We start from the raw sequence: 14,371 nt of genomic DNA, 5'->3' as shown, positions 1-14,371 counted from the left end.
TCCACTAGCTTTGTTGTTGCTAAGACTTCCTAAGGCCCACTTCACATTCCAGGATGTCTGGCTCGAGGTCAGTGACCACTCCATCGTGGTTATCAGGGACATTAAGCTCTTTCTTGTATAGTTCTTCTGTGAAATCTTGCCACCTCTTCTTAATCTCTTCTGCCTCTGTTAGGACCCTGCCATTTTTGTCCTTTATCATGCCCATCTTTGCATGAAATGTTCCCTTCATATCTTGAAGTTTTCTTGAAGAGATCTCTAGTCTTTCATATTCTATTGTTTTCTTCTGTTTCTTTACACTGTTCATTTAAGAAGGCATTCTTATCTCTTCTAGCTATTTTCTGGAATTCTGCATTCAATTGGGTATATCTTTCCCTTTCTCCCTTGCCTTTCGCTTCCCTTCTTTCCTTGGTTATTTGTAAAGCTTCCTCAGAGAGCCATTTTGTTTTCTAGCATTTCTTTTTCTTTGGGATGGTTTTAGTTGCTACCTCTTGTACAATGTTGCAAACCTCTGTCCATAGTTCTTCAGGCACTCTGTCTATCAGATCTAATTCCTTAAATCTATTTGTCACCTCTACTATATGTTCATCAGGGATATGATTTAGGTCATACCTGAATGGCCTAGTGCTTTTCCCTACTTTTTTCAATTTAAGCCTAAATTTTGCAACAAGAAGCTCATGATCTGAGCCACAGTCAGCTCCTGGTCTAGTTTTTACTGACTGTATAAAGCTTCTCCATCTTTGGCTGCAGAACACATAGACAATCTGATTTCTCTGTTGACCATCTGGTGATGTCCATGTGTAGAGTCGTCTCTTGAGTTGTTGGAAAAGAATGTTTGCTATGACCATCGTATTCTCTTGACAAAATTCTACCAGCCTGTGCCCTGCTTCGTTTTGTACTCCAAGGCCAAACCTGCCTGTTATTCCAGTTATCTTTTGGCTTCCTACTTTAGCATTCCAATCCACCATGATGATAAGGTCATCATTTTTTGGTGTTAATTCTAGAAGGTGTTGTAGGCCTTCATAGAAATGGTCAACTTCAGCCTCTTCAACATCAGTGGTTAGGGCATAGACTTGGACTACTGTGGTGTTGAATTGTTCGCCTTGGATTTGAACTGGGATCATTTTGGAGATTGTATCCCACTACTGCTTTTCACTTTTTTATTGACTATGAAGGCTACTCCATTTCTTCTGAGGGATTCTTGCCCGCAGTAGTATACCTGATGGTCATCTGAATTAAATTCACCCATTCATTCCTGTCCATTTTAGTTTGCTGATTCCCAAGATGTCAATGTTCAGTCTTGTCATCTCATGTTTGACCACGTCCAGCTTACCTTGATTCATAGATCTTACATTCCAGGTTCCTATGCAAGTATTATCCTTAAAGCATCGGACTTTCCTTTCGCCACCAGGTACATCCACAACTGAGTGTCTTTTCGGCTTTGACCCACGCTTCATTCTTTCTGGTGCTACTAATATTAGCCCTCTGCTCTTCCCCAGTAGCAGGACACTGGACACCTTCTGACCTGAGGAGCTCATCTTCCGGCATCATATCTTTTGGCCTTTTGGTACTTTCTATGGGGTTTTCATGGCAAGAGTACTGGAGTGGGTTGCCATTTCCTTCTCCAGTGGATCACCTTTTGTCAGAGCTCTCTGCTTTGACCTGACTGTCTTGGGTGCCCCTGCATGGTATAGCTCATAGCTTAATTGTGCTACACAAGCCCCTTCGCCACGACAAGGCAGTGATTCATGAAGGGGATGGGTAACACAGGTACACATTAAATAATGAACATGCTAATGTTTCTTTGGAGTACTCAGCTTGATTAGGGTACTGGAAATCAACCATTTTCAATGAAAACTTATAGCGAGTCTTAGATGGGGTTGTAGTCTCCTTAAAAGACCAGCTGTATAATCTGGTTGTCCTCATGGACTCTACCAACTGGCAGTCAAGGGGTCTGTATTGTTCTGGTGTGTTGTACCAGCTTAGATTAGTATGCCAGCAGCAGCTCTGTCTGGAAAGGATGAACCTTGCCTTGTTCATCCCTGTACTAATAATATGTAGGCTGGATTAGGATAATTTGCTGCATGTGGGGTTGCCTTCAGCGATGATCTGAAAACTTCTGCTAGTAGAATGTGGCTGCCCAAGTGTGAATGATCATATACCAGCTGTGTTGGTTGCCAGTATGTTTCCAAGCCTCAAGCCTAATTCAAATCTAGCTCAAGCTAGATTTGACCTTTAAATCCATAAACAGCTTGGAACAAAATTACTTAAAGGACCACCCTATCTGTATCAGCCTGTCCACACCTTAAAATCTGCAATGGAGGCCCTTCTCACTTGCCCACCTTTGAGAGCTAGGTGAGTACACAAGAGAAAACTTTTCCTGCCATGGGTAATCTCTGGAATGCTTTGCCATCATCAAAGCATTACAGGCTTTTAGGAAAGCCCTGAAGACTTACTTGTTTACTCTAAATAATAATGATATAGTATGTGTAAGTTCCAAGTGAGATTTTCATTAAACAAGGCTAAGTGAAGGTGAAACTACTCAGGCCACAGAAAAATGAAGCGGTGTTCATCAGCATAGAAAGCTGAGGCTTACCTAGTTTTGGGGGGTTGATGCATGTGCTCCCATGAGCATGTAATAAAATAAAACCAATACTTTAAGCATTGGTTCGCAGTTCCACATGTACATGTGGAAAAACAGCAAGTTCAGCCCATGATGGGAAAGGTCCAAGACTGTAATGCATTGTGCTGGACAAAACTAAAGCCGAGTTATATTCACAACGATCGGATAATCTGAATGGTTCGAATGGGTGATCGTTGGAATAATCTGGGTGGTTAGAATCTGGCTGGTTGGAAGAAGGTTCCAAATGGCTTTGCCAGTACAGTGGGAAGAGCAATTGCAGCGTAATCAGGTGAGCAACACTAAATCTAATTCCAAGGACTGCTGAAAGGATCTCTCTAAATTGGGTTGAAAGGGAAGGGAAGCAAAACAGCAAGTATGTGTTAGTGGAAGAAAGTGTAAAGTGATGCACAAAGAAACCTACCTTCACCTATATAGTGATGAGGTCTGCTGGTAAAGGACCAGAAAAGACATCTTGGGATTTAGACATCTAAATGAAAGTGTGAATCCCAGTGCACAGTGGGTCTGAAAAAGGAAAACTTCATGCTAGGGTTAATTAGCAAACATTAACAGTACATACTGAGTTTAAATAATTCTGTGGTGCAATTACACTGTATATAGTTCTGGCTGGTACATATCAGAAATGTGTATTGTATTGTGGAGCTTGAAGAGATGCAGGAAAGGAAACCAAAATAGTTATGGATCTGGAGCATCTCTTCTGTGAGGAAAGGTTAAAATATTTGGGGCTTTAAGTTTAGGGAAAAAAAGGCTAAGGGAAACATAATGGAAGTTTATACAATTGTGTGTTGTGTGGGGAAAATGGTTTTCTTCCAGACTACTGGCACCTGGGTCATTCTGTGAAGTTGAATTTTGTGTGTGTGTGTTTCAGGAGAGATGCAAGGAAGTACTAGTTTCCTAGGACTCACAGAAAAATACTGTAGAAAGAGGCAAAGAATTAGAGGAAAATTACTCTAATTTTGCTAGAGCACCAAATGTATAATTTTGAGGCATTATAAATTCTATAATGCAAGTACAATCATGAGCATATACTCTGATTATGTATTTCAATATCTCCTGATAAGCACAATATCTATGTGCTTATCATGAATTTTCAATTTCCCCCCTTTCCTATGCCTTGTAAATTTCAAGGTACTGTTTTTCCCCTCTTGCCCTACTTTCCACATTGTGTCTTCTGCTCTGAATAGCCTCTCCACTCATTCACCGTCAAGCTGCCTACTAACCATTCCTTCAATTAAAGGCCTTCCTTTCTTTTGTTCTGTAAAGCTTTTCTTGGCTGCATAAAAGTATCTGTTGTGCACTCTGTTTGTTTGTTTGTTTGTTTGTAATAATTTAGTCTGTCTTTCTCTTATGAAACATTTACATCTATGTTAAATCAAGTGAGCACAACCGCGTGTATCACTGAGCATCCCCTTAGGGTCAAAGAAATATCGAATAGCAATGATCATGTTAATAGAATACATGCAATATTACCATGAAACCATTATTATTTAAAATGCATGCTTACTGTGTTAAATACATGCTAGTATTTTTTGCGGGGGGCAGTATCATTGGATTAAGATGACATGTTGTTGCAGTAAATATTGTGTACAATGTACACAAGGAAAACATTTTGTTAATTAAAGCTATGGTGTTTAATCATGGAACATGATCCTGGACTGGGGAAATAGCTTTGAGTTTTTTGTTATTGGATCAAGTCTTTAAATTGTTACCAAAAGTCTGTTAATGTAATATTTTAAATACATTCCTATCTTGACATCTGATGACCGCACATAATTCCTAAAAAATGTTTTTGGCTGCAGATTAGTAGTGGTCTCACAAAAACTGTTTCCTATCCTGTCTATCAGGCTGCTACATCTTTTCAGTGTGTTATAGTGGGCAAAACTTAAATCTATATTAATTGTGAACATTTTTCTTCAAAAATTACTGCATGCTCAGAGATTGGTATGTCTATGTAAAACAACTAATTAAAAACTTGGAATTATAATACAGGAAGAAAGCTAAATGTCATCTCTGTAACCCCTCAACTGAAGCATGCCCTATGTGCTTCCCAGAATATCCCATTACATAACAATTTCAACACATGTGTTTATATGTGAGAGAAAATAGGCAAATCTTTGCAGAAAATACATAGGATACATTCTTTCACTCTCTCAACTGGCAGCTATGTTAAATCTCTTACAGTGTAATCCAAGCTCTATCTATTCAGAAGTGAGTCCCTGTTCACTCAGAGGGACTTCTAAACAGACTTACTCTCAGGCAAATGTGTATAGAACTGCAGCTTCAGTTGCATGATCATTATTGTATGATGCTTATTTTGACCTTAGTAGCCTACTTATATATTTACTGCTATTTGACCATCACAGAAATATGTTATCCAATTATAGTACATCAGTAGCCTGAAATAAAAGGAAAAATAAAGCATCAACTCCTTCTAGCCTCCTGGGTTGCCAGCAGGTAGCTTTTCCTTTCTGCATGTAAAGGAGTATTTAAAAGTATGGTTTATTGTGTGTGAGCACACAGCAGCAAAGCTTTTGCAGTAAATTCTGCATTTCCATCAACAGTCAACAAGTACCTTCATCCAGATTCTGTGAGGGAGATAAATGGAGTTCCTGCTACAACATGGCCAATATGCATACCTGGTTTTGCTCTGCTGTCTCAGGAACTGTATCCACATCCTTTATCAGATGGTCACTTCTGGAAATTTTGAGCAAATGGATCACATGTTTGGAAGGCCAAATGCATTCTGCCTCCATCTCCAAACAAATACTCATATGCTCTGTCAGGACTGACGGTGCTGAGCTTTGATGAATGGGGGGTTGCAGGCAAGGGAGCACGCACAGTTCTTTTTGGGTATACATGTTCCTAAGTTTGACCCATACGAGTGTAACTTATAATTTTATTTATTAGTAACATTCATACCTTATCTATGAAAAAGTAATCAAGATGATGCTTAACAATTTAAAGAGTAAACATTAGTGTAATAAAACTAGAATCGTAAAAACATTGTGTATTGTGAAATGCTAAATTAAGCATAACACATTGGGAAAGGCTAGATTTAAAAGACTAGCTGTCATACCCTTCGTAAAAGTTGTGGTAACTGTGCAGATCACCCTTGGAGAAATACATATTTTAGGTCACGGTGTGCCTAATGCAGAGGGCTGGGAAAAGGAATAATGGAGTGGTTCAGCTGCAGGTTGCTAGGATCTGGGGATGCCTTATGGGGCTGGTTTGAATCAGCGGTCAATCCTCTCCAGTCCATTATTGGGGTTTATAATAGTTTTGTTGAAAACTCTATTTGTGACTTGGACTCTCTGATCATAGGTAGGTTTTGGCCTCCTTCAGGCCTTCTGAAGAACATGCGAGAGCTGTACATGCTGGCCCTGCCTTCTCATTCTGTGGCCGTGCTGCATGGCACAGTGATAATTTGGAGTGGGGTTCGATTCACATTCAGTTGAATCCAAGGACATTAGAGAATGAAAGGGGTGGGGCCCAGCACACATGGGAATTCTTTGGGGGCAAAGCCAGCATGTGGGGCCCAACTTACTTTATATTTGGAGGCTCACTTGTTCTTCAGAATGTGTAAAGAGGGTTATAGTTACCTTCTATTCCACTACCGAAGAGAGAAACCAGTTCCCAAGGAGCTGAGGATAGTTTAGTAAGACTTTAAGGAATTTGAACCTGAAAAAGGAATTTCTGAGACTAAAATGTGTTGGACTAGTAATTTGATGACGGGCTGCGGGAGCTTGCTGTATGCAGCCAGGAAGGAAATCTTTGAAGCATGGATATTGGCAAGCATGGGATGCTTGGGTTTTCTTTTTTTACCTTCCTCCTAGCAAAGTGACACTGTCAATTTTTAATGTAATATATTACTGTGGTGTTCTTGATACTGAGGTTTTCTACACAAGACATTTATTGCACAGTCATTATTAGTTGCTTACTGGTACTTTAGTTATAACTCTCCAGTTCTGCTTCTGTCTTTAAAAAGAACTTTTACTGTTTATATTCTTTAGTGAAAGACATTTTTTCTACTGGTGTAATTGCATTATTCCACTATGGCACAGTGTGGAGATGTATTGTTATTATTATATTACTTTTATACACCAACTTTATTCTTCTAGCAAGAGACACAGTATAATTTAGAAGACTGTCTTTCTTTTCATTTTATCCTAACAACAATGTTGTGAAGTAGATTAGGCTGAAAGTCCATGGCTGGCCCAAAGTCACCCAGGGGACTTGATTGGGGAGTTGAACTTAGTCTCCCAGATCTACAGTTCAGCGTTCAAACTACTATACTACACTCTCATCTCAGTTTATATAGAGAAAAACAGGAAAGGAAAAGTTATTTGTGTAGAACTTGCATTTCAGTTCCAAGGTGAAACTGAATGTAGCTATAGGGGATTTAGGGTTTAGCGTAACTGCCAAGCATCCAAGATGAAAACTACAATAGTCACATCTCTAGATGGTGTGGACAGGACTGAATGAGCTTTTTTTCATCCTTAATTTACCTACCTAGTGTATAGGGCCATTAGGCTGCCAGTAACATTGCAGTGTCCCTGTTCAATTTATGTCATTTCTACATCAGAAATTGTAAGTGATTAAAGTTGTGGCTGATTTCTGTGTAGCCCTTTCTGTGGAAGCCATTTCTTTTCATCCTTCTGTGTAGGCACAAACTCTTTTGTATAGCAGGACTGCTAGTTGGTGGAAGGAAGTGAGTAAAAATACTTTGCATTTGCGTTACACTCTTCAGAGCACTTCATATGCATGTCTCTTGTGTCCCTTACAGGCTTAGGTATGTATGATTATTGCCAGATTGTCTTACACCAGGTACCTAATAAGATTTAAGCACTGACAGAAAGACTTAGAATTCTGAGAATGTAGCAGAAAATGCTTTTCTCAGCAGAAGAACGTGTTCACGAGGAAGAGGCAGAGGCAGGGGTGGCCTGCAAGACTTTGCTGCCAAAGAGAAAAGACAAGGTGGCACCCCCTACCAGCCTTTGAACAAAAGCAAACTGGACTGGTAGCTGAGCCGCTCTTCCACACTGCCGAGGGAAGAGCGGAGGGCAGCATGTTTCCCCCTAGCCCTTGCTGCCGTCTCCCAGCACCTGCTGCCTGAGGCAACAGACTCATTCTGCTTATTTATGGATTTATTTATTTAATGGCAGGGCCAGCCCCAAGAAGTGCCTGGATGAATCATATCAGAATTCAGTCTGACATGAAATTTATCTCACACAAAAGTGAACTTTTTCCTGTTTTTGTCCTATATAGATTTACACTGCAGTATAATCTGGAAAGGTTTTAAAATGCACACTCTTTTTTACTGAGCAGGAAGAAAGAAGTTTCAGAATTTGATGCACGGTTTTCCACTGGTTTTGCTTTTGATTTCTCTTATAACTGATTTTGTATTCCCTTTAATGTCTTTAAGCCTTATATAATCAAATACTGATTTCTGAAAATGAAATTAAAAACTGAGATGAACCAAGTCAAATTAGAATTAAATCAATTTCCAAATCAAATTCTTATTTAAATCGTAACTTTTTGCCAGATATAAACTTATTGTATTAATAGAAGCAGTATTAAAGTTTATATTAAACTTTAATATATTAAACCTTGAGTTTGTATTATCAAGTTTTCATAAAGCTACTGTGTAGAAAGTTCTGGACAAGTTTTCTTTTACATAATCTTTTAAAAGAAGGTCTTAAAGGGTACTTCTCGTTATTAGTGGCTGTGCCATTTATCATAACTTGCAACTTCCAGGACATTATTTTGTCTTAAAAGTTGATAATGGAAGTCATTTCTTTTCAGTACTTAAGCTTCTATAGAATCATAATGCTTGTCTTCAGGTAAGATTTAGTTAAATCTTTTGAGTATTTAAGAAGCATTCCAGAAACATTCGCCAAAAAAGTGACAAGATTAGCACTTAAAAGTTTATTGACAGGAGACATAATTGAAAAGATTGCGTGTGAAAGGTTTTAATGATTTTTAATAGATATAGTGGCAGGTTTAAATGCTGTGATTATACCCATTATTGAAATACCAAAGGATTATGTGAAGTCATTTTTAATAGGTAATGGTGCAATAGCATTGTAGCCAAAGCAGGTGGAGATTCCACATTAACAGCACACATGATGTTCATCTTGTCTGATCTTGTCAGTAGCATGCTGGCTGGAAACAAATTTAACACCAAATGTGTATTTGTTGATGTCTGGTGGAAAGCCCACCGTGTGTGTGTGTGTGTGTGTGTGTGTGTGTGTGAGAGAGAGAGAGAGAGAGAGAGAGAGAGAGAGAGAGAGAGAGAGAGAGAGAGAGAGAGAGAAGCCTTTGAAACGATCCTGCTGTACAATAAGAATCATTGACCTAAAAGGTTAATCCAAATTCTGCATGCTAATAGATCTGCTTGGTTTCTTTCCTCTTCAAAACTATTTTTAAACATAACCCAACATTTAAAAATGACAGTAAGTCTCAATTTAATGACAGTAAGTCTCAAAATTCTGCATTTAGCAAAATGCTTTCCTTGGAGGTAAAACATTTAAGCAGCAGATTAGAAGTATCTTCAGTGAATCACAAATATCTTCGAATGTATCATTCTGGACGCAGCTTAAAATTTGTGGGAAAATGTGTCTCTGATGGCATCAAACCATGATAGTTTCATAGTTGCAGGTTTGGCTATGAGGCAGCAACCACTTGTTCCCAATCCGGCCCCCAGGGCCCTAACTCTTTCAATGCACATAATATTACTTAAATTTATCTCCACTTTTTGTTACATTTTCAAAGCAAACTTGCTATTTTTAACTGAAATAAATCCAAAATTAACAAATATGAATATTTAAAAGGAATATCTTGGGATGGCTTCTAATATCCATGTGTCTCTCTTCATTCTTGTTTCAGTCCTGTGTATATTTTCTTGATTTCACTGGTGCTGGGTCCAAAATAAGTGTGCATAGGATTGTAGCATTTTAATTCTTTTTTAATCAATAAAGCACATTGGAAATTAGCAATGTAATTTTATCAAGATTGGAATATTTGTGTCAGAATTTTCTTCATTTTCCAATTATGGGGAAAGATTATTGCAATGTGGAGCAGTAAAGAATCCATCCATGGCCTATTTAATTTAGCGTGTCTAGTGTTAATAATACAACTTGATCATAATAAAAGCTCTTGTCCAAGCTATGAATATGAATTATGTGTGCTCTTTCCTTTTTTGGCTGTTGTTTCTTTTGGTAGTTTCAGCCTCATCTAGTTGAGATTATAGTTGGCTGAATGTGGAATGTGCAGTGGCTTTAGTATTCCACAGGGTGTCATGAGGTAGTTGTTAGAACCATTATTAGTGCTGTTGAAAGGAAAGCTATATGGTTGAACTCTCCTTTGAATAGCAGCATGTGCCTGCTTTAGAAGTATTGTATGCATATAATATAAAACAACAAACTTTTTCTGTATCTTCATAAAAGATATACTCGCGAGCAGGAGCATTTCCTTACAGTGCCATTATACATACCCACAGAGCCATGCCAATGCATGTATTTATCCTTTCCTTTTCCCAAAAGGGAAGCTGCAGTATTGCACTGTCAAAGCCATTGCACATCAAGGACTCTGCTTAATTGTTCTGAGTTCAGATAATCACTTTTAAGTGACAGCAGGTGCAATAAATGCCTTCAGTAATTCTCTGTGATGTTCAAGTCCCCCTTGCACAGACTTATTTAAGATCAGTTGTGCAGTGGCTTGCAGGACTGGTAGCTGGAAATGGACTCTATCAACTCTCTTCTGATGAGACAGTTCAAAATAGATTTCATTGCACAATGAATTGAATTTGGTGCAACATAGGAACAACTGTAGCCATTTGAGCACTTTGTGTATAAATGTGTTGCATGCTACAGAAGTGTATCTCAAAAGCAGCTTTTCGGGGTGTGGAGCTGCTGATGCCCCTTTCCATTGCTTTGTCAGGAATCTTTCATCAGCAACTTATCAGAGAGGGTTATTTGCCCGCAACTTTTCAGGTGCATTTCTTCAGGAATAAGATGCTCCTTTTGACATTGTAGCATGAACTTCTTCAATAACATCATACCTATTAGTGATATTTTTCAGCGACTTTAACTGAAATGCTTTGAATGAATAAATGAAGAATCATTGCTTGGTCCTGGTCATGAGGAGCACAGTAGTACAATAATTATTTTTATTGTATATTAATTCTTATGTTTGTATTTTAAATGTAGTAGGTTTTTTGGTTTGTATTTTAGATTAATAAAATGTATTTAAAAAATAAATAAATGGCTCCACAGAATTGCTATAAGGTAGCAGTTCTTTATGCAGATGTGCATTAATAAATTCCATTGATTATACATACCAGTGTGCTACTATCATGGTATCACCACTTACATTTCTAGGTCATAACAGGTAGTTTTAAGGTGAGAAGTGTTCACAAAATACATTTTTTCAAAGCTAACCTGTAATATTGTTCAGACTGCATGAAAAAAGATTACAAGGATACAATTTGCCAGATCTATACAATTTTATACTTACTCAGCCTGATTTACTTACTTCTGCTAAGGAGACAACCTGATGTTATCTGTTGATTGCATAGGACCAAGTCACCGGCTTTGCTCTAGCTGCATCCTTAGGGAAGCCGTCATCTTCATGTTGTCTTGTGAAATAGTTGTGATAGAGAAGCAGCAGCTGAAGTCTTCTTGCCTTCTGATCTGGTTTCCCTGCTGCAAAGGTTTAACTGAAAGGTGCCAGTTGCTCATCCTAATCACTTGCATTGTTTTGTCCTCCTGTGAGTCCAAAGTAGTAGCTTTGCGGCACCTGTAGTGACATTGGTTCTGTTGGGTGTTTATTTGCTGTGGCCAAAGGCTTAAAGCACTGAACTGTTGCCCTCAAGATGTGCTAGACTACAACTCTCTTCATCTCCAGTCAGCATAACCAGTACCTTGGTGATTGGGGATGATAAGAGTTGTAGTTCAACCCATCTGGAAGGTGCTAGATTGAGGAAGCTTGCATTGTAAAAAGTCTGTCATTGTAACATGCTTAGATGGCATGACTTTTCTTGAAAGCAGTTCTGAGGCAAACTGACTTGGAATACGCTGAGAACATATTAAACTACTATGTAAGAATTTGCACTGATGACACATTTGGCCTAGAAAGACCTCAGGTCAAAATCCTGTATGCAGTCACCTTGTAGTCCCATTAAACTCTGTATTGCGCTTTTATCCATATATCAGTGATGGGCAGCTTGGTGACCTTCCTGATGTTTTAATTTACACCTCCTCTCACCACTGGCTAGTTGGGCTTGGGTGCATGGGTACTGCAGACTGAAATATCTGGAAGGCCGCAAGTTGCCTACCATGATATCTATGACTGTCTTTCTTTGTTTCCCTCTCTCTGTGTGTACAGAAAGGTTTCTACTGTTCTATTGCCCATCAATGTTTCCTGTGCTATGTATATGTCCAGATTATGGGCCAGCCTTAGGCATGCTTGAGTGAGCACAATCAGGAGTTGGTGTTGCTGGATGGAGACAGGCACCACATCAAGAAAATCGTACTGAGCACTGGGACCCAGATAAACATCACAGTGTGAATGTACATGCAGTTGCATGGGCTGAGTGTACAGAAGCCTGGCTCTGTATGGGAAATGCTTCAGTTTATGATCAGGTTTATATACCAAATTCAAAAAGTAATATGTTCACAGGAGAAGCAGCACCATTAAATTATGATACAGATTATTATATCTATATAAGAATGGAATAAATGATTCTAGGTAACTTCCCAGGTGATCTAGCAATGCAAATAGCTCTGGAAGCTGGTTCCCCTCTCCAAAGTGAAGACATGGCATGCAAGGGCTTATCGTGGAGCTTTGGTTATAGCCAGGCAGGTACTCCAGGTATGGAATATGCAGCAGCATATTGATTTACCAGGGGTGATCAAGAAATCCCAAAATATATTTTGCACAATTCTCTGTGAATTGTCATACATCCTTCCAACAGCATCACAGGCACACTTCCTTAAACCTTGTTATGCTCCAGATGTTTTGGACATCAACCACAGCCAGCAAGGAATTCTGGGAATGGTCATGAATTCTGGGAATTGTAGTCCCAGAAGGCACAAGGTTGACAAAGTTTACTGTAATGCTGCTGCAAAGATGTGTCATCATCTCCAAATGAATTATGATAAGGGGAGGGGAAGGAAAAAGAGGACGCTCTAAACTCTGTGTACTCCCACTTGCACCCCTGGCAGCATGATAACTTCTCGATTCTTAATCAATGAAATCTATAACGAAAGTTCAAGTGTCTGTTCAAAGCTCACCGGATGTATTTTTTTATGGACTGGGATGAAATAAAGACCTGTCTTTAAATGTAAGGATGTTACTTTCTGGGCTAGAATAAAGACCTGTTAAGATTTTCTCTTTGTTTGGCTTTCAGGGAGTGAGGTTAAGCAGAACTGAATGATCTCAGATTATGCAATCTTTACTAATGGATTTATTATATTTATTCCCCCTCTACTTTTAATTGAGAAATCCAGTTATAATTTGATTTTAAGGTATACTTTTACATCCAAGGAAGAAATGGCAGAAAATGGTAGTGAAAGGAAGAAGTGGTAGTTGGCCCCCCCCCCTTTTTTTTACCAATATAGCTTGAGATTCTAAAGCCATATTGGTAAAGGATATCTACTGATCAGTAGCCTTTCAATGATTCTGAGTAATCTTTGCCATTTTTTTTCAAGATTGAAAATCTTCAGGAACAACTTAGGGATAAAGACAAACAGCTAACCAATCTGAAAGACAGGGTGAAATCCTTGCAGACTGATTCCAGTAACACGGACACTGCTCTAGCAACATTAGAAGAAGCTCTGTCAGAGAAGGTATGGTTTTGTTTTGTTTAACCTTTCTTTTTTAGAGCTGACTCAAACAGCCTAACTACTGGCTCCTTTGCTTTAACAATTGCACATAAGTGACCTGCCTGTGTGAGCCATACTAATCTTGCATGAGAATGCAAGAGTCCCAGTGCCAGCTCTGGTAAGAGGGGAGGTTTCTTTTCTTCCTAGTATGACTGATTCCTTTCTAAAGCTGCCACTGGAATGTGCATAAATATCTTGATGTTTAAAATGTGCAAGCTTAGCTCTGCTGTGCCCTTGGTCAAATTCAGCCCTGATTGGCCAAGTAGCTGCAGTTTCATGCTGGTAAAAAGTTGGGGTCACTGCAGTTTTGCTCCAAATAAGCAGTTGATTGGGTTGCTATATGACTTTCAGCCATCTCAGTTTAGTTTCTGCATGCTTTAGTGATAAAATGTATGTAGATTAGGTTGGTAAGAAGATAGATATATGCACCAGGAATGCTTGCCAATGCAAATAAGACTAGAAACAATACATTGTTGGGATTTCATCATGTTAGTGATTAATCAACAAAAGCATGGTACATAAGGGCATTGAAACATGTGTTTTCAACATCTAGCTCATGGTGATTACAACTCAATTAATCTTCATTTTGTACTTCAATTTTGTTTCTTAGCCTTTAGTAAAATAGAAAATTCAAAGTGTGATTAATAGCACAATTGTTTTTAGAGTCCAGTTTGTTTCATCAGAGTAGGAAAATAATTACAAATATTTTTAAAGGTGTAACTAATGTAATTATTTGTTTAACAAAATAAATATTTATTAATTACAATTTTGTACTGTAAAAGTTCTGTGGGTAGACCATAGATTATATCCTTTGGTTCTCTGATGCCTGGAAGGGACAGTAACCTCTCAA

At 38.6% G+C, this 14,371-nt stretch overlaps 1 protein-coding gene across 1 annotated transcript in view; it reads left to right on the top strand.

The window, feature by feature from the left end:
* The window catches only part of ERC2 (ELKS/RAB6-interacting/CAST family member 2), a 502,285-nt gene that overhangs the window by 241,034 nt on the left and 246,880 nt on the right, over positions 1–14,371 (top strand). The window contains exon 9 of the mRNA XM_044451516.1: positions 13,348–13,485. Coding sequence (XP_044307451.1) covers positions 13,348–13,485 — 138 coding nt within the window. The remainder of the gene's footprint in view (positions 1–13,347; positions 13,486–14,371) is intronic.

The sequence above is a fragment of the Varanus komodoensis genome, unplaced genomic scaffold (assembly GCF_004798865.1).
Source record: "Varanus komodoensis strain SLA01 unplaced genomic scaffold, ASM479886v1 scaffold6_2, whole genome shotgun sequence".
NCBI lineage: Eukaryota > Metazoa > Chordata > Lepidosauria > Squamata > Varanidae > Varanus > Varanus komodoensis.
This window is presented reverse-complemented; position numbering and strand designations above follow the sequence as displayed.